The following is a 24,080-nucleotide window of genomic DNA, read 5'->3' on the forward strand; positions in this document are numbered from 1 at the left end:
CTCTGTACACCATCATCCTTACTGAGGGCACAGTTTAGGTATAAGGAATGCATACAAAGCTTAATCAAGGTTATGCTGTTTAGAACTAGGAGAGGGCGAGTCCTCTCTCTGAAGTTCTCCCCGAAGACGGATGGGACCTAGCAGACCTAATCCCTGGGGGTTACAATAGGCGCTCAAGGAGAGTGTACATTGTATTAGATAAGAAAGGCTGGAAGTGAGAGGGCGCTTGAGGACATAAGGGGGGAGCCACGGGAGGGAGAGAGACCAAGTTCCCCACTAACACCACCCAGAGGGCATATGCTGTCCCCTGGGTACAGACTGCGGCCCGTTAGTAGCACCCTCAAAAGAACATACCAGAAAGAGGGAGGAGATTTTATTCTCTATTTCAAATAACAGAATAAAGTTAAAAGGGCTGAAGTAGAGAGAAGAGAGGCAGAACTCTCACACCTTCATAAAATTGGGAGGGCTGTTCCTGGGGCAGGGCCCAGATCAGAGGTTGCAGGGCAAAGTCAAGCTCGTGATCACCTTTCAGTTCCTTCCTGATTCAGAGACTCCAAGATTCTGGGCATAGCAGAAAGAGCACCAAAGAAAAATAAGAAACTCTGAAAATTAAACCACCCAAGCAGCCAACTCAAAAAGCTTGAAAAAGATCAAAACAAACCTAAAGAAAACAGGTGATTTTCTAGGAAATCGTATAAATACTAAAAAATGATTCAATGAAAAGTAGAAAACCTCATTATAACCACATCAGAAGCATGTTTAAAAAAAATGAAACTATAAATACTCTAATCTGTGAGTGTAAATGGAAAAACACTAAATACCAAATAAGTGAAACCAGTAGCTTAAAAATAAGTATACATACAACATGAGAAGCTTATCACAGGGGCTCCAGGGCGTTTACCGTTAGAAGATACACTGATGGAATTTGCTACATTAACAGCATAAAGGAGGAAGAACCATATGATCATCGATAGTTGCTCAAAGATGGATTTGACAACTTTTAACCACCATTCCCAATTAAAAAAAAAAAAAATCCAACTAATTTACGAATAGAAAGTTCCTGAACCAAAATGCCTTGAATGAACACATAATCAAACCTAGAACAAACATCCCTAGTAATAAAACATTTTATTAACTGCCTATCCCTATTAAGTTAGAAATAAGCCCTCATAAAGGGGAATGTGATGGTGTCTTTCAAAATTATATGTACATTCGCCCGTTGATCTAGCAGTCCTATTCCTAAGAAAGTACTCCAAAGACAAGCTGGCAAAATATAAAAGGATGTGTGAACAAGGCAATTTACCACTGTCTGTAAGAGCAGAGACTAGAAACCACAGCAAGAAACTGTTAACAAACTACCTACCTATAGCTGGTTTAAAAAGACAATGAGAAAAATCTCTCTGTCATTCTAATGAGTAATCTCCAGAATATATTAGCAAGGAAATAAGCAAGGAACTTATATGATATGCCTCTTTAAAAAAAACTGGAAGAAATAGAAATACATTGGTGTATAGCATTATATATTCAGAAAAGAGCACTTAAAGGATATGCCATAGGCTGATATGAAGGGTCACCTTTGGGGGAAGGGAGAAAGCAGGGATGAAGGATAAGGATAGAAGTAAACCTCTGAACTTCCTTGTTTTATAGTTTCAACTATAAACCATGTAAATGTGGGATGTAAATTTTTTAATGTAAAAATAGAAGCATAGCAATCCTGAAAAATAAAGAATCAACTGAAAAAAATCATTTTGATTTTATGTCATAGTGGCATTACAGCCACACAGAGAATAATTATTTTAGGAGATTGAACCCTCTGGCATGATGTAACTTAAACCCATAAACAACCATAAAAAAAATCTTAATTAAAAGAACATTCAATGGGTTCATTACTAGTAACAATATCGTTATTTTTAAATTATTATATATTTTGATGTTGTTTGCAACAAAGACTTTTGGTGTGAGAAAAGAGATACAAGTATAATCAAAGAAGCTAATTAAAAACCTTAAAATATTTAATTTAAACGTATCCATGATATGCTTCTTCACATTACAAAAATCTACAAACTTCTTAGCACTGCCTGCTGAAAACCCTAAAAGGAATAAAAACCCGAGAGCAAGGTGCATCTCCAGGATCCAGGTTCTGGCTTCTAAATACCATAGTGTGGTGGGAACTAAAAGGAGCCAGAGCTCCTAGGAAAGATGGATAATTCCAGATCTGTGCAACAAATGGGTAAAATGAGCTTGAGGTCTCTTCTCATGTTAGAACACAAGCAAGCTGCCAGAGATGACTAGAGTCACGTCAAAAGAACACAGAAGAGGATGACTCATGACAGGACAATCTGCACAGCACAATAACTATAAAAGGAATAATGACTGAAAATAGACTACATTTTTCAATCCATGAGTTCACGGTAACACTGCCCCCTCCCACAAAAACCTCTAAGTCATCTTTGAAGACTGTTAGAGCATTAATCACTATTCTATAAATAAAGAGAAAGGCCCAAACACGGACCCTGCCTTATCCGTGCTAATTGTACTTCAGCTAAGTAAATAGTTGATAAGAGAAAACTCTTCTTTACAGAAGAATTCCAGATAATAGACATCGAAGGAATAATAGGACTAGGGAAACATTATTTTCGCAATCTCTAATAAGATCATGGATATAGGTATCCATCATTTGGTCAACATTCACGGAGAAATTTGTAATAGAAGGAGCAGGCCAAAAAAAACTGCTTAACCCACTGGGCAATCTTAACATAGTTGACATTTAGACAAATTTCTTAAAAGACACAAAATACCGAAGCTCACACAAGAAGAAACAGGTAACCTAAGTAACCCCTATGTCTATAAAAGAAACTGAAACTGTAGTTAAAAACATTCCCACAAAGAAAACGCCAAGCCTTAATGGCTTCCCGAGTAAATTCCACCAACCATTTAAGGAGGAAATGCTACCAATTCTATGCAAAATCCTCCAAAAAATTCAAGAGGCAGGAGTACTTCTCAACTTATTCTATGAGATCAGGAGTGACTGAGACCAAACCCACACCAAATATTACACACCAACTGGAAGATACAATGGGAAAGAAGTAACAAAATGAAGTACTAACGACCTAAATGAAAACCAAGCAAAACTAGTATGAAGAAAATTCGGAAACACCTAAAAGACATAAAAGTATCTCTGAACAAAATGAAAAACATACCACATTCTTGGATACGACAATTCAACAATAAAGGTTGTCAATTCACCTCAGGTCAATATATAGATGTGACATATTTCTAATAAAAATGCTAATAAGCATAGAAAAACCTAGATACCCTGGGTCAAAAAGCAAAGACTCAGACTAATGGAGCTGTATCAAAAGCACACAGCAGCCAGCTTGGATTAGATCCCACTGATCAAACTAAGGACAATTTTAGCCTCAAAAACAATAATGTCTATAATTATCTATAAATTATTAAATAAAGGGGCACCTGGGTGGCTTGGTTGGTTAAGTATCCGACTTTAGCTCAGGTCATGATCCCGTGGTTTGCGGGTTCGAGCGCCACACTGGGCTCTGTGCTGACAGCTCAGTGCCTGGAGCCTGCTTCAGATTCTGTCTGCCTCTCTCTCTGGCCCTCTCTGGCTCCCACTCTGTCTGTCTGCCTGTCTGTCTCTCTCAAAAATAAACATTTAAAAAAGTTATTTAATTAAAAAAAAAAATCCACAATGACACTAAACAACAAAGACAGAAAGAGAGGGAGCACACCCAAAATAATTTCCACCCACAGGAGGTAAAGATCACATCGATTTCTTAATCTGAACATTGGTGGCCAAAAGAGACAGGATTAAAGCATTTACCCTGCCACTCCAGGGGTTCACTAGTTGATGCGGGGAAGTATTTTACAAAACCTCAGCTAATAGATGTGGAAATACTGACATAATTAGAAAATCACCATTTTCTAAACTCTAAAAGAAATTGACGTAGGCAGGGGATTAGTAATGGATGCCAAATCTATTGGATGAAACAATTTTGGGGAACAGGGTATTCAGAAAAGGAGTATAAAATTTCCCCTGTGAAATTTATTACCAAAAATGTGAAACTTGAATCCATACAGTTGTTTACACCAAACTTCCTTCTTCCCTTTAACTTGGCTGAGGTCCCCTCCCTTCACTGCCTACTCTAGTCTCTGTCTCAGCGTTGGTAAGCATGATAATCATGGAGGCAGTACATGCAGAAGGGTGGTTTCTCTTTATTCTTACCCTGGGCAGGAGATACACTGGCTCTGTGGGCAAGTTTGCCAAGTTCCTCGGAGAAAGAAGGGAAGAAGTTTCGGGCAGGGGAAGAGGCATGGCAGGGCAAAACAGTAAGGGAAGTATCAGCAGAAAAGTTGAGTAGAGAATATTCCAGAAGGTAGAGAGATGGTGATGAGGAGCCAGAAGCTAAAGAGACTAGATCCAGCCACGGTATTTCACAAGTCCTAGAATGAGGTATGGGTCTAGGAAGACAGAGAGCCAACAGATGATCAGTTAAGAAACTATTCTTAACTCAGATATAAAAATTGGTCCCCTGTTGTCTCTAATCTTTTAACTTAATACTGAAGCAAAAACTCAATTATTTCACCTTTCTTGGTAAAGAGATTGCGAAATGTACCACACAGGTAGAAAATCCCACCGCTGTGCATATCAATATGGAGTTGGTAGCCATGCAGTCCATACTCTGGGTTGTCATCCAAAAGGGGGGTATGAGGAGGTAGCTCGTAGGGGCTAAAAAGCAAAACAAAACATACACACAGGTTTGTCAACACCAGAGACAAAATGCTTGAACTGAAAATACTCTAAAAATATCAGCATCCATTTAAACACCAGTTCCCGTCAATCCTCAAAAAGGTTCCTCCCCGTCATCGTCTACACCAGGAACTCAAAAGAAACACTTTGTGCTCCTTTCACCAACTTCTCTAAAACGTCTCTAAAAATGGACAAAGGCATGAGTTCCATAGGTACCCACAAGATCGCCACAGGCGGAAATGTTTCTGGAATCTGCCCAGCGCAGCGGCTCTAGGAGGCGCCCCTGCCCCTCAGCGGTCTCAGTCCCTGGAGGACAGAGGTCACCAGAGGACGGAGCTGCTCAGCAGGAAAATGCACCAAAGAACAGACCTACAGGTCAGGAAGTCGGGCAGAAGACCCAATGCTCTGACGAACCAAGTTTTATTCAATAAGAAAAACCTTACTACATAAGGTAACAAACTCAAAAGCATTCAGAGCTTTACCTTTTCAGGTAATTAAAAAAAAAAAAAAAAAAAAAAAAAAAGAGTCTGAGAGCTGTAGTGAAATGAAAAGCATATTGCCCACCTGAAGACCTGCAAATTCATGGAGAGACACACACAGTGCCGGGCTAAGCAAACCACAACTGCGGGCCTTGCAAGATACGAAAAGGCACAAGAGTGCCAAGCACGGCAAGCACCTTGATGCACCGGAACCCTGCAGTGATGGACCCATCCTGCCCCCACTCGGCACAAAATCCTTAACCCGGAACAAAGAAAGCAAATATGTACTCACGAATAATCCAATTATTTTAGCCACAGCTAAGTAATCATGCCCGTTGGCTTGTGTCTACTGATTAAAAACAGAGTATCTTTGTAGCTATTCTCAGGATGTTCAGATGATATCAACTTCTAATCCTTCACATTGGACAAAACGTGAATAGACCCACGTGGAAATACATACACGGTGGCGGAGCCTAACGTGCTCTTCTCCACAAGCTGATGGAAATGAAGATTTGCCATAACAAAAGCCAGTTCTTCCTCCCTCTGAAAAGTTAATTAGAAAGAAGACATTTTTCAACAGAAATATTTTAATTTTTCACCAGGTCGTTGTGAAGATTGCAGCACATTCATCTTACAGATAGACAGTTTCTTGTAACTGTTAAGATTACCCCGGTACCAACGCATTCTTGCTGCTAATACTTTATTACTATCCAATAAGACTTCTTTGTCAACTGACAGCAGGGCCACAATTCACCCAAACGTGCAGTGCGTGCGGTACCAAAAGGATTAACAACCCAGCACTTGTGAAATATCAAAACACTCTGCCAGGATGATTGTGACAATATACATTGTTAGTTCCAGGTTCTGGAACTACAGAGGGACGATACTGGTAAGACCCTCACACATACAAGGGTAATGCCACAGATACGTAACATGAGTGGCATTCCATGAGGATACATTCCTCTCTTGAGAACCTGTTGACTTGACAAAGCCAGTGGGAATGAAAACCTTCACCCACCAGGCTGAGCAGCAGAAAACATGACTGTAGAGGAACAGACATCCATTTCTCTCCAAGCTCAGAGCCGACGCTGACTGGTATAGTTGCCCCAGAAAGGTCAACCTGAGGCACCACCCAGCAGTAGGCAGCCAGGACAATCGGACGGACCAGGGTCCTTGTAACAAGGCAGGCCAGCACAGACTGATGAATCCCAGTCAAGGAAACAGCCAGCAAGCAAACGGACAACTAGGCCACAAGTCACCCTCGTGCAGCGACCACAGAGACAGTGACTGCCTCAGCAGGTTGAGAAAGACAAAGTTATGTCAAGAGAATGATGCCGTCGATCGTGGTTCCATCTAGTCATTGTTTATACACGCGTGCTGTTATCCTCAAAATCACATTTGTGAACTTCTGTCTTACAACACCCACAGGCCAAAGCCATAGATTTCAACACATGTCTGGCGTACAGAGAAACATCACACTGGTTTGCTTTTCACTGGAGTGACTGCCCAGAAAATAACTCCAGAGGAATTGGGAAAGGATAGGCAGGTTACACTCAAGGCCACATCTACAGGATCAGAAACACAGGGGAGACTGGGTTAAACACGCAGGATGAGAGACTTGGGCAGACGCAGGCTGGGAAAGAGGAAGGAAGGAGCACGGATTGACTGGAAGGAGAAGGGGTGAGATTTCTCAGGATATGAACGGTCTAATGTGAACAAAAGCATCCAGGCAGGAACAGGTAGCTTGTCATCTACAACAGGAGAACAGAGTCGCCTCCACAGAACAAGGGGCCATTTAGTTAGAAAAGCAAAACTGGTAAGAGAGAATTAATGTCGTTAGTGAAGAGTCTTCAGGACCTCACATCTGGTGTCACGCACAGCAGTGAGTAAATGTGGAATAGGCAGGGAGATGGCATCACACAGGCAGGGACCCAAGTCTTACCTTCCACAGCCCCACCAGCAGGCCTGGGCACAGGCAGAAGATCCGAAGGAGTCTGTCCCCGCCAATCATGGTGGATTCGGTTAAGTTACTCAGATTGTACTTTGCAATTAAAGAATGCCACCGAGGTCTTTGAACATCCATGCCAAAGAAAGGAAGGAGAGAAATGAGCTTTCACACCTGCGGTTATCAATTCTCTTGAGTGTATTTAAAAGTACTTTTGAAGAGCATGCTAATAACGTGCACCTTGCTAATGAACGGTGTGTTGAGGGTCAGGGGATGCAAACCATTCATGTAAATAAAAGGAAAATGGATACACCCAAATTTCTCGCCCAACTATGTTTCTTTCCCCTCCTCCTCACTCTTAGTGTTAACTCAATGGCCCAGTCAGAAGTGGAAGAACCATAAGGGTGAGGAACAATCATCTTCTGCTCTCCTCCCCTCAGAGCCCAGCACAATGCTACAGTCAAAAGTAGATTCTCGGGGCGCCTGGGTGGCTCAGTCGGTTAAGCGTCCGACTTCAGCTCAGGTCATGATCTCACGGTCCGTGAGTTCGAGCCCCGCGTCGGGCTCTGTGCTGACCGCTCAGAGCCTGGAGCCTGTTTCAGATTCTGTGTCTCCCTCTCTCTCTGACCCTCCCCCATTCATGCTCTGTCTCTCTCTGTCTCAAAAATAAATAAACGTTAAAAAAAAATTAAAAAAAAAAGTAGATTCTCATATGTATTGTAACTGTATGTATCCCTAATTAAGGAAACTAAGGCATAAGCAAAGATGAAATATTTTTTAAGTGACAAAAAAGAGCAGGTGGTCTCAGTAGGCTCTTGGAAGCAGATATATATACCTTTTAAAGCTATTATCAAGGATAACTCAGAGAGAGTGAAAATTTTAATACTGGAAAACGAATTTAGTCCAAAACCCTGAGGATTTTCATGGAGGAGATCCACTGTGAACTCTATATTAGAATTACTATCTGAGAGTAAGTAATAACTCAGATGTGTAAGGAAACACAACTCTGCTATTCATCATGAGATTTAAAAAAAAAACGAATGAAACATTCTAGAAGCACTATAATGGTAAACATAGATGTCCTTTCCAAGGACCTAGAGATAGTTCAGGAAATTATAAAGGAGATGAGATCTTAATGGTCAATTAGCATAGCTCAGCATTGAGGAAAGTCCCTAAGGAGCTGCGGCCACATGGCATCCAAGTGTTCTCCTCCAGGACCCAAGACACACGCTGGCAGGAGACAGGTATTCAAATGTTCATTAAGTAAAAGAATCAGAAAACGAAGGACTTCAGCTGTTTCAAAGTGGAGGCATGGGGGTGGGAGGAAGACCTGAAGCTTCCAGACTACCTTGGTTCCTCCCTCAATTTTCAAAGGACTTTTGGCACAGAAAACTACACTGGCTGGGGGATGTGGTCAGTGAACATGCGTGTGACATACGATCTCAAAGTATACTCCGCATAGACAGAATACACTGGGAGGAAGCCACACGGTTAGGAACAGGAGTCTGGCATCAGGGAAACTGGAGTTGAAACCTTAAAGCCAACCCTAAGGTGCTCAGAAATGGTAGTCCTTGCCACCATGATTCTCAGTGCAGACAGACGAGGTCGGGCGGAGGTGTGAAAACCCTCCTCTTACACTCTTCAATATGTTCTAAGTAGGGACAGTCGCCATGGCCCAAGAGCCGTTCAAGCAGACTCCACAGAGAGCAGGCTAAGTCCCCACATGCCTCGGCCTCACAGGCTAAAGAGAGAGAAACTAAGGCTGATACCTACTCAACATTCCTCCCAAATTTGGGGAGGTATAGCATAAACCACAGAACGGAGAACATTTCCAGAACAGAAAATTTAATGAGCTGACTAGAAAGGTATAAATTACAGGGAAATTCAAACTGCAAATTACACAAATAAGGCTTTCACTGTTCTTGAAAAAATCCTCATGGAGGAAACAAAACAGACCCAAATAACCAAGTTTTTCCTCTGCTGTCACACAGATGCACATGACGATTTGTACTTCTGCAGGATAAACACATTCGCTTTCAAACTTGCAATAAAAGAGCCCATCAAAACAAATTCCCAAAAAACACTTCTAGTGTCTCTTGTCCACAGTTTATCAAATGCTGGCTGAAGTCCACTGAGTTTTAATGGAAACAAATTACATTAAATCAATTTTCCCAATGAATTCTAGCATTTGTCACCGCACAGAATCCAGTATTCCCGACCTGGATGGCAGTTGTCAGGAGCACAGCATCTGTAACTGAGCCTCACTGTTCAACACTACCCACTGCGTCTTCCGTGACCATCTTAATGGACGTTAACAATGTGGTCCTAATGCATATAAACAATACTTCATGATATGCCAAGTAACATATTGTTCAGTCAAATTAGTACAGAGATTATAGACTGATTCTCCAAACATAACTTCATAGTGCATAAAACCTAAATACTGCATTAGAAAAATCTAGTGTCCATCATGATACCATATGAAATTTCAGAGATTTATCCAAATAGAGGTCCCATTTAAAAAAGTAAACAAGCTTCCAGGGCGCCGGGGTGGCTCAGTCGTTTAAGCGTCCAACTTCAGCTCAGGGCATGATCTCGCAGTTTGTGTGTTCGAGCCCCGCGTCAGGCTCTGTGCTGACGGCTCGGAGCCTGGAGCCTGCTTTGGATTCTGTGTCTCCCTCTCTCTCAGCCCCTCCCCACTCACACTCTGTCTCTTTCTCTCTCTCTTAAAAATAAATAAACATAAAAAAAAATTTTTTAAGTAAACATGCTTCTAAAATACCTTCAGTAATATAATCAGGGAAGATAATTCACATGTTATCCTTCGTAGCATTAAGGCTATTTTCAGAATACGATAAAACCTGGCTTCACCAACACTAAGAAGTGAAACGCCCTCACACTCCCAGCATGACAAGCAGAAGCACGATCACTGACACGATCCTCAAAGGACCAGCCCCAGATTGCAGAAGAAAAACAAGGTCCTGGTTACCAAGCTGCAAAAATGAGTCCAGAGTCCAGGGAAGCCATTAAGGAAAGCTGTCCCGCCATGGACGACACCTGCCATCACAAGGACACGGGTGAGAGAAGCCACAGGTAGAGCCACAGCGCACGGGCTGGCAGAACAGTGACGTGGTAAATGCACTGCAATGTCGAGGATGGAGGGCCATGCAGAGGGCCGCTGAGGGCAGGAAACCAAGCCTGGAGAAGGCAGCTACAACCCGTGTTTTCCATGTGTTCGATGTAAAGCTGCACCTGCTCGCTCAGGAAGTCAGGACACCGCAGCCGGCAGCATCTAGCTCTTAGGAGAAAGTGACTAATGGAGACAAGGGTGAGCAGGACAGACTTCGAATACATGTGGACGCAGCACAGAGCCCCTCAGGACAGAACACAAGGACACACAAATCTGAGTGATGCCCCTTCTGGTCTTCACAGCAGCCACACGTGCTAAATACTCGTCGCCATCGTCATCATCACCCCATTTCACACAGGAGAAAACTGAGGCACAGAAAGGCTGAGCTACTTGCACAAGGTCACACATCTGGTCAGTTCAACAGAGAGGCACATAAAAATAACTAAGCAGTACTGTATGTCCTAATGTTTAAACTATGGTTACTGACCATTTACTAAAAGAAAGATATAATAGTTTTTCTTATTTTTTTAATGTTTATTTGTTTTTGAGAGAGAGAGAGAGACAGAGACAGAGACAGAGCATGAGTGGGAGAGGAGCAGAGAGAGAGGGAGACACAGAATCCGAAGCAGGCTCCAGGCTCCGAGCTGTCCACACAGAGCCCGACGCGGGGCTCGAACTCACAGACCACGAGACCATGACCTGAGCCAAAGTTGGACGCTCAACCGACTGAGCCACCCAGGCTCCCCAGATATAATAGTTTTATATAACTTTGATTCAAAATGGTTAAAACTAAAAAGCTCAAAAGGTTAGCTATCAATCACCTAGGAATTCTGTTAACTAGAACATTATTCTCTTTGTTAACTAGAATATTATTCTCTGTTACAGACAACCGAGATATGAGGAACTTAAATTTAGATCTAATCATAAATGTGATGAATCCATTCTTTTTCTCTTCTGTAGTGATCCAGAATGCAAGAGAAGTCTTGAAGATGCAATCAAATTAAAATACACTGGAGGTATCTTTAAATTGCAAGAATAGTAACAACTGAGACAGCCGGGTGCCTCAGTTGGTCGGGCATCTGACTCTTGATTTCAGCTCAGGTCATGATGTCACAATTCATGAGTTGGAGACTAGCGGTGAGCTCTGTGGTGACAGCACAGAGCCTGCTTGGGATTCTCCCTCCCTCTCGGCCCCAGTCTGCCCCTCCTGCGCATGCACACATGCTCTAATGAATAAATAAACATTTTTTTTAAAAAAAAGAATAATAACAACTAGTATTTACATATAAGATGTTCTCACCCAAAGCTTCTGTAGAATTAATACTTACCCATTTTTGGAGGGGGTTTTAGACTGGTCCATAAAAACTGGCGTCACACCACACAAATCTAGGGTTGACAATGTGGCCAGCCGTGGCCAAGTTTTGCCATACCACATAATCGTCACTGATGAGTCATTTATGGAAAGGTCAATGTGCTCCATGATGTATTCTTTTCCATTTTTTTCTCTCAATATAATTACCCAACCTAAACCAGATATTCTGGAGAAAGAAAAGCTAACAATGTTGGCCTCATTGCAGAAAGAAAAAATGCTAAAGTCAATTTCATGTATCATCTCTAAAGTATCTAGTTCCTGAAAAGCCAAAGCCAAAGCCAAAGTCCTCAGAAAGTGCCTGACACAAAGTTTCATTCTGTCAATGGTCCTCTCTTTAGACTTTTTCTCCTCACCTAACAAACACTCATTGAACATTTACTGTGTTCTCGGAACTGGCAATACATACATGAGACAAAGTTCTTCCCAGAAGGAAGGACGCATTGGATGCTCTTGCTTTACTGCAGCAGATGACTAGGTGATTTCTGCTTTTCATGAACACATCAGACCGTTTATGTGAAATAGGAAAACACTATATAACTCATGGACGCACAGAAACACAGGAAAATACCAAGAGACAGTCCCCTCACGGTATAAACCGCACGTATGTCCTTAAATGTGCAATACTCTGAGCTCACACCATCACTGTTTCTAAAGCAACACACGTGCAGATGTTAACAGCCCCCTCGAGCACCCGGCGTGCCCATAGCTCGGGGGGAAGCTGTGTACCTGACGGCCTCCTTGGTCTTCACCGGCAGGCCCGTGTAAGGGTTCACAGGCTTGAGCACCTGGGCGAGCGCCGCTCTCACACGTGCTCTCTGCTTTGCAATATACTCTTTCTTCCAGTACCCAGCTTCTTTATCCTTAACCGACAGCACGTTCACAGATCCAGCGGTCTTCTCCACCGAATTAACTTTCCAATTAGATCTTTTAGGTGAAAAGGCCGCTGAATAGATCCTGATCCAAAGAAAACTGGGGGAGAAGAGGAACATCGTTAACTAAAAGACACAGTCATGTGCCTGCAGAAGTGACACGTTAAATCAGAGATGCACAATCGTTTGTAACTAGTCCGATTCCATGAACAAAGCAAACTGAACACTGACAGTCATTCACGTGTTAGAGTGAACCGTGGTTTGAGGGGAGTGTCCCAGATCCACTGACCCCAGAAATCTGTACGAAAAGGAAAAGCTTGTTTCCCCCGGTCAAGTTAAAATGAGTGACCTCATGTCATTTGACATCATCCAAACCACTGGCTTCCTACAGTAATCACTGAATAGGGGATTACAGAAAAATAACAAAGTGACTCCTATTGTGTTATTTTAAATATGTACACTTCTTAAAAGGTTGGAAAGGAAGTATATGTACATACACACACAGAGAAATGCCAGCAGCAACGGAACCGTATGTTCCTTTTCCACGTTTTAATTTTTCTACAATGAACATGCAACGTTTGCACAAAGAGAAGAAAATGAAAAAATTCCCTGCATGATGCAAAAAATGAAGAAAACCAGTTAATATTTTTTGTGCAGTGTTGAGCATCACTGGAGCACTTCGCAAACATTAACTACTTTAATCGTCAACAAACCCATGAAGGAGCTACCATTATTGTCCCCCCCTCGGCAGATAATGTCATGAGGCCCAGTGGGAAGTGATCTGGCCCGGGCCAGCCCGTGTGTGCCGAGGAGACGGAGACCCAGGGTTGCACCGACGCAGCCTCGACCAGAGCTCACGGACTCACGCCCTGTGCTTCCCGGCCTCCTCAGTCACAGAGAAATGAACTCAAGGAAACCAAGTAATTTATCCAAATTCCAGAGCCAATCAGCCACAAGGCTGAATTCAAATTCAGCCCTGACCCACAGCCTGTGTCCCTCCCGCTCATCATACCCAGACGAGACGTCACAGGAGCGGTGGCGGTTAGCAGGGGCCAAGGTGAGCCTAAGGCACCTCTCTCGATGCTCTTCTTCAGGGGAAGAAACAAACTTCTCTTAGGGGAAACTGAGACAGGGGCTCAAATCAATTTCCTACTATAAAAGGTGAGCTGTACATAAGTAAGTGTAATTACTTGCTAATTCATGTCTCCACATCTCTATTTAGTGCAGTGGGACGGAACGGCCAATGGCCAAGAGGCAGCTGGGAGAAGGCAATGCCCCTGCAGAGGAGGTCCAGACGAGATGCCAGGGCACTCTGGAGGTTCCTAAGTGCTCGGGTCACCCAGCAGTAACCACAGCGGCAAGGGGCACTTCTCAGACATTCGACCTGCAGACGTGTCCCCTTGATCCAGGTCGGACGTGGACTTTCCATCAAACTCATTTTCTATCAAACGCATAATCAGATCCCTACTGACATCACTCTCTAGTATGCATTTTCAAATCATTTCTCACCCCACAAAATCATTTCACACCAAGCTTTCTGCCTTAAGGTATTTCTCAGTTCGGAAATTTCTGAGTTTTCGTACGTGAGCTAAGAGTTGCAAAATGACAATTCTTTGAGTACATCTTAGGTAAATCTGAAACCGTTTTGCCAAAATCCCTTGCGTAGGCAATTTTTAAAACTCCCTTTACATAAAAACTTGTTCATATTTTCTTCAAAGTTTATTTTACTCATCATTTTACTCCACATAAGTGTTCCCAAATCTCTCACATCAGCACCACATGAACTGCAGCTGACTCTATTCTCGTCTGTGGGCCCGCACTCGCAAACTACAAAACACAGTGCCTGGAGAGGACACAGAGCGGGAGCCCCACACACCTTCAGGTACAGCTACACCTGACATCTGTGCGAAGAGCCGCTTACACACCATTATCTTACTGCAGTTACCGTAGCGAAGTCCACAAAGAACATCCCATAGAATTAAAATACTGTGCAGACTGTACTGCTTATTCATTTATAAAACAAAAATGTCAGGCCTAAGATGCTTTTAACAAGTACTCAAAATCCAGACACATTCATTTCTTGATCACCCAATGCCCCGTCCTGTTAAAAAAAAAAAAAAAAAAGAAAAGAAAGAAAGAAACTAAGGTGGATTTGAGGACAAGAGCATATTTAGCTATTCTGACTACCAGTCAGGCACAGAACAACTTCAATCAGACAAGTTGTTGACAAAATGGGGCCAATTTAACGTTCTGATAAAGTGTTTCGCAGAGTGCTGGAAAATAAAAGCCCCACGTGATGATCCCAATCCAGCCTGAACAAGTTTCCCCCTTACCCCCACGCAGGCGGAGCCTGGAGCTCAGGTTGAGGGAGGCAATACCCGCAGGGAGGGAGCAACCTCCCCCCATGTAAGGGGGGCATCGGGGAGACCCCAAGCCTCCAAACAGGTCTCGCCATAAGTCATCAGCGTAACTGGCTACTGTAGGCACTCCTGCCCTCTCCAGAAGTAACGCTTAGAAAATACCATTCACTGTTGACAAACACTTGTTTACCAGTTCAATCGTCAACATGCCCTTTTTGAAGTCTCACTATAAAATCAGACTATGACTCTCTTAAAAATAAAATTCATTGTACGCAATTAAGGTACTTCCTTTAAAAAGAAAACAAACATGAGGATAATTCCATCAGAAGCCCAGATTTTTAAAGGACAACCCCCAAGAAAGTGGGGCAGGCATGTAATTAATAACAAAAGTATGCAAGGAATATCACTAGAGGTGTGGCCCAAATCCACTGGAATGCCCAGAGCCTGTACCTTCTGGGCCTATGAAGTTCAGTGGGAAAAGGGGATATTTAGAGATACTAAGCAATTTGTAATCGATCACCTTATCCAAGCGATTGAAGTTCTATCCTTAAATAAAGTAAGAACCCTCCAAAAAGCTACAGTTTGGGATACTTGATCTCTCTCATGAAAAATGCCTTACTGCACTTTGCTTTGGTGAAATGTCTTCACCTCTTATAAAGAGTCATTAAGAAAGAGACACAAAAATCACTCTACGTCCATTCTAGAACTACTGTCAAGAACATGCTTATTTGCCTTGAACCCACTTGTGTGGGTATGGACACAGACAGAGAGATTCTTCCACAGAGGAGACAACAGCTACCCCAATAGCAAGTTTGATCACTTTCAGTTCATGCAAAGACACTCTTTTTTTTAAGCAAATAAATGCGAATCTCATTTATCATTTATCAAATATCATTTGACCACTTACAGTATTAGACATGTTCCATCTATGTCTAAACACACTTTTGAAATTACTTTAAATTTCAAAAAATGGTTAAAAAGGTCTTACTAGTTTTCATGACTTCCATCAACATGCCATCAAAAGATGATAGAGAGATGTGGTTTTCTCCTTACTTGTCATTGGCCAGATGATAAAAGCGCCTATTCACACATCCCGTACACAGCAGGGTCACAGCATCCAAGTTGGAAAAGATCTTCAGCAACACTTCTGAAGGCATGCTGAGAGAGAGGAGGAGATCGGAGAGGTGGGCAAACACATCAGTTAGAAGTTACCCACAAAACTGGCTGTTCATCTCCAGACAGAAGGTGACTGGCACCTGTCCCGTACAAGAGGCTAACTGCACCCCTGCCTTCCCGTTTTCTCAACTGAAATGTTCTGGCTACCACAGTCCTCGTGACATAAACGAATCCAGAGACCCAAGGGTACAGGAACCTAACTTCCTTGGCATGTTAACCATATTCACACGCTGTGAATCAACACGCAGGTTTCCCTACCTCCCTCGTGAAAGTATGCATCATCCCTTGGTGAGATAGAAGGAAACAAGAGAAAAAGAATGCATTCTTAGCAATTAAGAAGAAATAACACAGAATCCTCCCCCTCAAAGAAGAGACTGGAATAGGAAATACCAGCTTCTTTTCTACCTAGCCCATACCCCCCTCACCCACCCTCTTCCTTCATATCCTCATGCTCCAGACCTTCCTCCGGAGCTTTCCAGAGAGTTCAAGCCCCATAAGATTTTCTGAATTCTCTCTTCCTTTTTTCCCATTTATTGCCTAAATAAATTACATTGAGGTGCATTCTCAATATCCCATTCTCAATATTTGTATGATCTTATACTGTTACAAAACACTGAGAGAACCAGAAATTATCTAGAAAGCCTTACCGATATTACGAAGTCAGGAATGGGCACGTATGGACCTCAGGCAGAAAAAACAACAACAAAAACCAAAAGGAAGCTAGCGAACACTGTTGGGGTGAGGGGTGGGGACCTCAGGATAAAGAACTGAGGCAGGAAACCCTTTGGCCAATTTAGAATGGCTGCCCATACTCTGCCCTTGTCATCTTAACTATGTTAAAGTTTTAGATTGTGATGAAAATCGTTATCAAATGTTTCACAGGGAAATAATCAGTCCTAAAATCCTGATAATACTGAGAATGGATTGGGGGGGGGGGTCCTCAGAGGCAAGAGGACAGGCACGAGACATAACTGGCCCATGTCACTAACCGGAGCCATCCCTACTCAGAAGCTTCAGAGACTCCCTGAGAGTTTAAGCAAGCAGTTTTGCTCGGGGGTTCATTAAATCCCTCCCCCCAAATGAAACCCCTTCTATTCAGAGTCAATAAATTAGACACTTTTAGAGAGAAGGCAGAGCTGCAGGAAAACACGTTCTGTGACCATCTGGGTTGCCCACTGCACAGTTTTCACATTTTGACTCAGTGATCTCACAAAAATTCATGGGTATCATTTTTTAAGTAATTATAATTCAAAGAATGTAGATTTGGGCTTAAAGAAAACATCTCAGAGAGGCACCCAGCAAATCTTATCCAGGAAAAATGATTTAACTGAACTAAAACCCTAGTCACTCTCCTACCCGGCAGACAAACTTAATGAAGGGGTGCTCTCCCCGTACCTGCCAGAAAGCAGAAAACCTCCACTTTACAGCTAGCACAGTTGGGATCAAAGCCATTCTCAATTATGGTTCATAAGGTTTCCTCAAAGCTGGTACAATCACTGTCCATGCCCATACTGGGTCACTTTCTGCTGGATTCTAATCATTTCACACTGCAGGGGCAGAGGTGCGGGGGGATGGGGAAGGAGACGAGGAAGGTGAGAGGAAAAGAAGCTCAAAGTGTCAGAGCATAGCATCTGGTACTGAGAAGGTCCTCAAATATTTGATGGATGCGTGAACCGAATGAATATTTGTTCTGTTTCCGTATCAGATTATTGTAGGACAGACTGTGTTCTCGGAGTACAGGCTTTAAAGCTTAAATTGCCGTCTGTAATTAACTATCCTTTTTGGTTTTCACTTCTTTTTAAAAACATACCTTTTTAAGTATGTTCCCTGTTAGCCGAGTTGTAATATACTACTGAAAGCCCAAAACTTGGGGGGCACCTGGGTGGCTCAGTCCGGTGAGCGTCCAACTCTTGGTTTCCGCTCAGCTCATGACCTCCCAGTTCATGAGTTCAGGCCTGGCATCAGGCTCCGAGCTGACAGTGCAGAGCCTGCTTGGGATTCTCTTTCTCTCGGGCCCTCCCCCGTGCTCACTCTCTCACTCTCTCTAGCTTTCTCTCTCTCTCTGAAAATAAACAAACTTAAAAGCCCAAAATTTGCGATCACCTAACTTAGCTCTGAACGTGAATTTGGCAATATGCACACTATGCCAGCCCTACCTCCTCCGCTGTCAACATCTACAGTGACGCCCTCGGTCCCCCTGCAATGCTCAGCACAGAGTCGGTGGCCTATGTCAGTAGTACAAATCCACGGGCACCTCAGCAGCAATTTCAAACAATTAGCTCCAAACAGAGACTGCACGGATCTCCTTGTGGAAGTGAGCGGGCAGAACCTTGCCAGCCTGGGTTCCCAGAGCACTGAGGGCGAAGAACCCCAGAGCCCAGGCCCCTGGAGCTTTTAGAAGAACACGCTTTAATCCTCTTTCCCCCTTTCCAAGGGTCTTTACCGACTAGCAGTGAGTAATTCTGAAGAACATTTTTTAAAAAGGAACATTTCCTTGTCACTTGTTAGAAGTTCACTTCATAAAACCAGCCTAATGATGACAGTGGTGACAGGCTGATGACTCACAGCAAACGCTCCACGTTGTGCTTCCGTCCCCCGCAATTCTATTCTCAGCTCAGAACAGCCGCTTGGTACACATGCACCGAAACTGACTCTGACGGCCCCGCCCCGAGAGCCCGCCCCGGGGAAGCGGCCGCGTGCCGCGACTCACCTGTCCAGGGACACAGACCGCTCAGCCGTGGACTCGGCTCGGAGCCTTCCCCGCCCGGCGCACTGCCGCAGGCTAGCACGTGCGAGAGAGAGCATGGAAAAGTCAAATTCCAATGAGAGGCGAACAGCGCAGTCCTCTCTACAAAACTGTAAGGGATTCATAAACTTCGTACACAAACTCACTGTACAACTACACGGATGGAGAGAGGGCGGTGAAACATTCAGTGTCCTGGGTAAACCTGGAAACCGGACTTACTCCGATGTGTTTTAAACATAAGACTCCATACTTGCTCTTATAGGCTGCCAGCCTATCAAAGAGGGGCTGTAAGACTTATTGAATGTAATAAAAGGATAAAAATAAAACGTATCAACAGGCCAGTTTCAACCATACAATAGCACCAACAGGTTAAGAAATACTTTAGGTCTGTGAACCACAAGTACCCAGACATGTACAACTTGGCTGGTCTTGGAGGGACAATGACTGGCCGCAACCCTCGCTCTGGCGACCACGGCCACAGAAACACCAAATACTCATGCACATAATTTTTTCCACATTTTAAATATCCCACACCCAGTGAAATATATTTTAACTGGCCATCTTTCTGTCTTAGTGGTATGAAAAATAGTAAATAATATAATCAATAGCTTTTAAGACTCAATGAAATAAGGTATATTTCACACAGTTCTTTTCAGAAGTTACTAATGTAAATTTTTATTAAAGTCAGCCCTCCAGGGGCGCCTGGGTGGCTCAGTTGGTTGAGCGTCCGACTTCGGCTCAGGTCATGATCTCGTGGTTTGTGGGTTCGAGCCCCACGTCGGGCTCTGTGCTGACAGCTCAGAGCCTGGAGCCTGCTTAGGATTCTGTAACTCCCTCCCTCTCTCCCCCTCCCCAACTAGCACTCTGTCTCTGTACCTCAAAAAATAAAATTTAAAAAAAAAACATTTAAAAAAATCAGCCCTCAAAATGAGCACTACTCAACAGCAGCCTGGCAGGGATCTGAAACACCCAGAAAGGTATGGAGCCCACAGCCTTCAGCTTCCAGGCAGCAGCCCACAGACAGAGCTACTGGTGGATCTGCTATTTCTCTTGGAAAGGTCTGGAAGCTGCTTCTTTACCACACACACACACACACACACACACACACACACACAATTATTGGCCCACCTCCCACCCAGCATGTGACTCAAGTCTAGAGTGTACGTTCCATATGCTGAGTTCACTAATGCCATTGCTCTCAGTACATACTTTGTTCACCAAGAGTTGAACACCCCCATTTTTCTACCAACTGGTTCCCTGGATACATGTGGATTAAAGATCAAAAAGGATATGGGCAATAACTGGGGGCAAAATGAGGGTCACCAGAACTTGGAAGGGAAGCCAATAATCTCTCTGGAAGTGGAAGAATGAAAGCCCCATGGAAGGACCCGAACAAAGGAGGGTTCTAGACCACAGGCACAGCCTGCTCCAGGAGGCACAGGGGGCGGATTGCCCACAGCTCGCCCGCTCGGATGGAACCACCGTGGAGCTGGCGCGCCAACACCTGCACATCAAACTGCCCGATGACTCCCCGTACGTTTCCGAGCAGCCAAAGAATCCATCTGTCTTCCCTTTATAGGTTTTTCTCCTCAGAAACAGCGTAACGGCTGGCACATGATAAGCCCTCAGCAAACACGAGCTAGCTTCCGCATGCCTGCACCTCAACCTAGGAGAGGTGGATGCTGTGAACCTTTTCAGATCCCGGACGGTGACAAATTCCCCGAGGTGAAAACATGCTGGCTACCCAGCCTCCCCACTCCAGCCTCCCCACTCCAGCTTCAGCAAAGCACATTCAATGTGCTTTCTGTCTTATCTGACTTCTAGCCCGTGAGTTCTTGGGAGCGCAACAAGTTAGGCAGACCGGTGGTATCCACTCTGTGCCCTGCACAAGAGGGAGAGAGAGGGACAGAAGAGGTCCTAATTTGGAAAACTCTGCAACACCCTCCCCCTTTAATCAGAGAATTCTGCCTGTGCAATACATTTTGGTACTTCTGTTGAAAGTACTATTTAAGCAAAGATCTCCACGACGGAAAAGCTTCACCTCCACTGACCCAGCTCTCACGTAGTAATAAGAGGTGAAACACGATCTCCTAATTGTATTAGTTTCCTAGGGCTGTCTTAACAAACTACCTCCAAATAGGTGTCTTAAAACAACAGACTTATTGTCTTAAAGTCCTAGAGGCCGAGAGTCCAAAATCAAGGTGTTGGGAGGGCCACGCTCCGTCCAAAGTCTCTAGGGAAGAACACTTCCTTGCGTCTTCCAGCTTCTGGTGGCTGCTGACAATCCTCAGTGTCCCTTAGCTTGTGGCAACTAAGATGACTAACTCTAACCTTTCTTCCGTCTTTACCCAGCCACCTCCCCAGTGTGTGTGTATCTCATAAGGACGTAGTCACATTTGACTTAGGATTCACCCTAATCTACTATGTCCTCATCTAATTACATCTGTAAAGACCCTATTTCCAAATAAAATCAGATCCTGAGTTCTGGGCGGACATGAGTTTGGAGGGCACCACTCAACATAATACACAATTTTTAAACATACACATTTCAAAATGATTTAAGAGCACTCCTTATTTTAAGTGGTTAACTTCTTGTGATTCTATACCAACCTGTATTACATACTCAAAGATCGAATATCTTCAGTGGACACAAGTTTCTAACACAACAGCTTTAAGTAAAAGGAATTTCTATTACCCCGCCATCAAATAGTACTATCTGCCTGGATTTACCAGCCGGTGACCCTCAGACCTCTGCCAGTATGAAAAGTCACACCAAGAAGTCTGAAGGCCTATTTACACACACTGTGTGAAGACTGAGAAATGCTTCTTTACCTTCAATGAATACTGCTGGGGCCACTCAAATACAAATTTGTTTAAAAGCATTAGTAAATTGATAACAGCTTTTTGCCATACATATGTCTTCAATCAAAAAATGTCAAAAAAATAAAATAAAATCTATTACCCTAGGTCCTTTCCAAGGGAACTGAAGAAAAGTAAATTAATACGCTGTATTGATCCATTTCAATCTAGCAAATTGGCAAGGACCAAATAAATGAGAACATCTCATTCACTGCTGGAAGCATAAATTGGCACAAACAGTATGAAAAGCCAAATCTGGTAGTGTTCATTAAGATCTTTAAAAGGCACGTGTATTTTTTTAAGCCAGGAATTTCACTTGTACGAATACATCCCAAAGCAAGTAAATGAGCCCAAAAATGCTACTCAACAAAGCCCATCTCAGAGTTGTCTGCACTGAAATACTTCCAGAAACAGCACAGAGATTGGTTAAATAGCATGGCCTCCATACAGTTAACGATGTCCAGACAATTAAAATGGGCAGTTTCAACACAGGTGAAAGTGTCTGAGATAGAAATAGGCTCACAGTGCCTTCCAGACGTCTGCACGGCCTGTCCCCTCAGCCGCTTCCAGTATTCACACACACGTCACCATTTCCCTGAGAACTCCTTCGGCCATGCTGTCTAAAATCCCAATCCAGGGGTGCCTGGGTGGCTCGGTTGGTTGAGTGTCTGGACTCTTGATTTCGGCTCAGGTCAGGATCCCAAGGTCATGGGATGGAGCCCCACATCCTGGAGCCTGCGAGTCTGCTTGAGATATTCTCGGTCTCCCTCTGCCCCTCTCTGCCCGTGTCTCTCCCCCACTGTGTCTCTCCCTGTCAAAAAAATAAAATAAAAAACTCCAATCCATACTACACACACACGTACACTTCAGGCCCCCTCCTGATTTTTTTCCCTCGGCACATACCACCACCCAGCACTACACATTTTACTTGTCCACTCTGCTCATTATCACTGGAATTGTAAGCTCCATATTGGCAGGTCTTTCGTATAAGTTTTGTTCACTACCGACGCTTCAGCTCCCACAACATGCCTGGCATACAGAAGGTATCTACCTGCTAAATTAACAACATATCAATTTTAAAAAAATCAGGTTATATCAAGATACACTACATAATCATATTTTTCATATTTCTCTCTTAAAAGTAAACACACACAAAGAAAAAAGGTCTGGAAGGAAAGACAAAATGGCATTAACCAGTAATAAGTATGACTCAAGGATTACAAGGTTTTGAGGTGGTGGTTGATTTTTTCTTAAGTTTATTTATTATGAGAGAAAGAGAGATCATGAGTGGGGCGGGGGGCAGACAGAGGAGAGAGAGAATCCCAAGCAGGCTCCTGGCTGTCAATGCAGAGCTGGACGTGGAGCTCAACGAAGGGCTCGATCCCATGACCCTAGGATCATGACCTGATCCAACATCATTAGTCAGAAGCTTAACAGACTGAGCCACCCAGGTGCCTCTGGTGGTGGTTGTTTTTAAATGGGGGCTAGAGAATTGAAGGACTAGAACTCTGTGTATCAATATTTCTTAATGTATTGAATATGCAATAAATTATGGGATTTTTGTTTTTTTAATTTCAAAACTGAGAATCCCATAAGAAGGAGGTTTGGAATCACAGCACAACCTTTTAGGCAGGAGCAGTGGTTCTCACAGGCATTCATACCATTCTGGAGTACCAGCTGCCCTGAAATCTGGGGGGCACAGCCTACAGAAAGCTCACAAATGCTTTGAAGTCTCTTATTTGATCTCAAAAATTAATGCAAATGTTGCATTCCATTGGATAACTTATCTGTTGTCATCTAATTATACAAATGCATTATAGTACTTACCAGTTACATTACTTAACATTTTCCCCCAAAGCCACTGCACTCATTTTACATGTCAGAAGGATGCCCCATGCATCCCCTGCCCACTGGCACCTGTCTGAGAAGTACCGTCTGTCTGTTGCTGTTTTGCTTTTCCATAATTAAAAGAGATCTCAAGAGTCCCTATTTCACAAATCAGAAGACTATGGTTCTAACAAGGCAATCACAGTGACTCATTTAAGGTCCCAAGCTAGAGGCTCTCATCCCCTGGCTGTCCTTCCAGAGCTCATCCTTCCATATTACATTCTACATCTTATCAGTATGGCTTTTGGCATTACTGAAAGTACATCTCCATTTCTCCATAAAATAAACCAACTGCACATTTTTAAGGCTCGCACAATTAACAAATCTGTAAGTTCCATGCATGTCCTCAGGTAGACCTATAGGTCTACAAAATTAAGTGCACACTTAGCTGATATAATTAGTAAGATGACATTTAGTTTAAAAAGTTTTCAAGTAATACATTTGAAAATTTTACCCTCTAAAAAAAAAAAAAAAGGAAGAAAATTAACCTCT

The 24,080-nt window shown here is 43.3% G+C and overlaps 1 protein-coding gene across 2 annotated transcripts in view; it reads right to left on the bottom strand.

Annotated features, from left to right (window-relative positions):
* FBXO15 (F-box protein 15) overlaps positions 1–24,080 on the bottom strand; it is a 51,847-nt gene that overhangs the window by 25,486 nt on the left and 2,281 nt on the right. Inside the window, exons 2-8 of one of the 2 annotated variants that reach the window (XM_019423663.2) lie at positions 18,807–18,878; positions 15,974–16,078; positions 12,418–12,660; positions 11,648–11,857; positions 7,187–7,313; positions 5,705–5,787; positions 4,602–4,744 (exon numbers count right to left, since the gene is read on the bottom strand). In XM_019423663.2, the coding sequence (XP_019279208.1) occupies positions 4,602–4,744; positions 5,705–5,787; positions 7,187–7,313; positions 11,648–11,857; positions 12,418–12,660; positions 15,974–16,078; positions 18,807–18,878 (983 nt within the window). Of the gene's footprint in view, positions 1–4,601; positions 4,745–5,704; positions 5,788–7,186; positions 7,314–11,647; positions 11,858–12,417; positions 12,661–15,973; positions 16,079–16,354; positions 16,399–18,806; positions 18,879–24,080 lie in introns of those variants that run through there. The other variant, XM_019423664.2, reaches the window with a different exon arrangement.

The sequence above is a fragment of the Panthera pardus genome, unplaced genomic scaffold, assembly GCF_024362965.1.
Source record: "Panthera pardus isolate Hobbes unplaced genomic scaffold, ASM2436296v1 HiC_scaffold_15, whole genome shotgun sequence".
In the NCBI taxonomy this organism is placed as follows: Eukaryota; Metazoa; Chordata; class Mammalia; order Carnivora; family Felidae; genus Panthera; species Panthera pardus.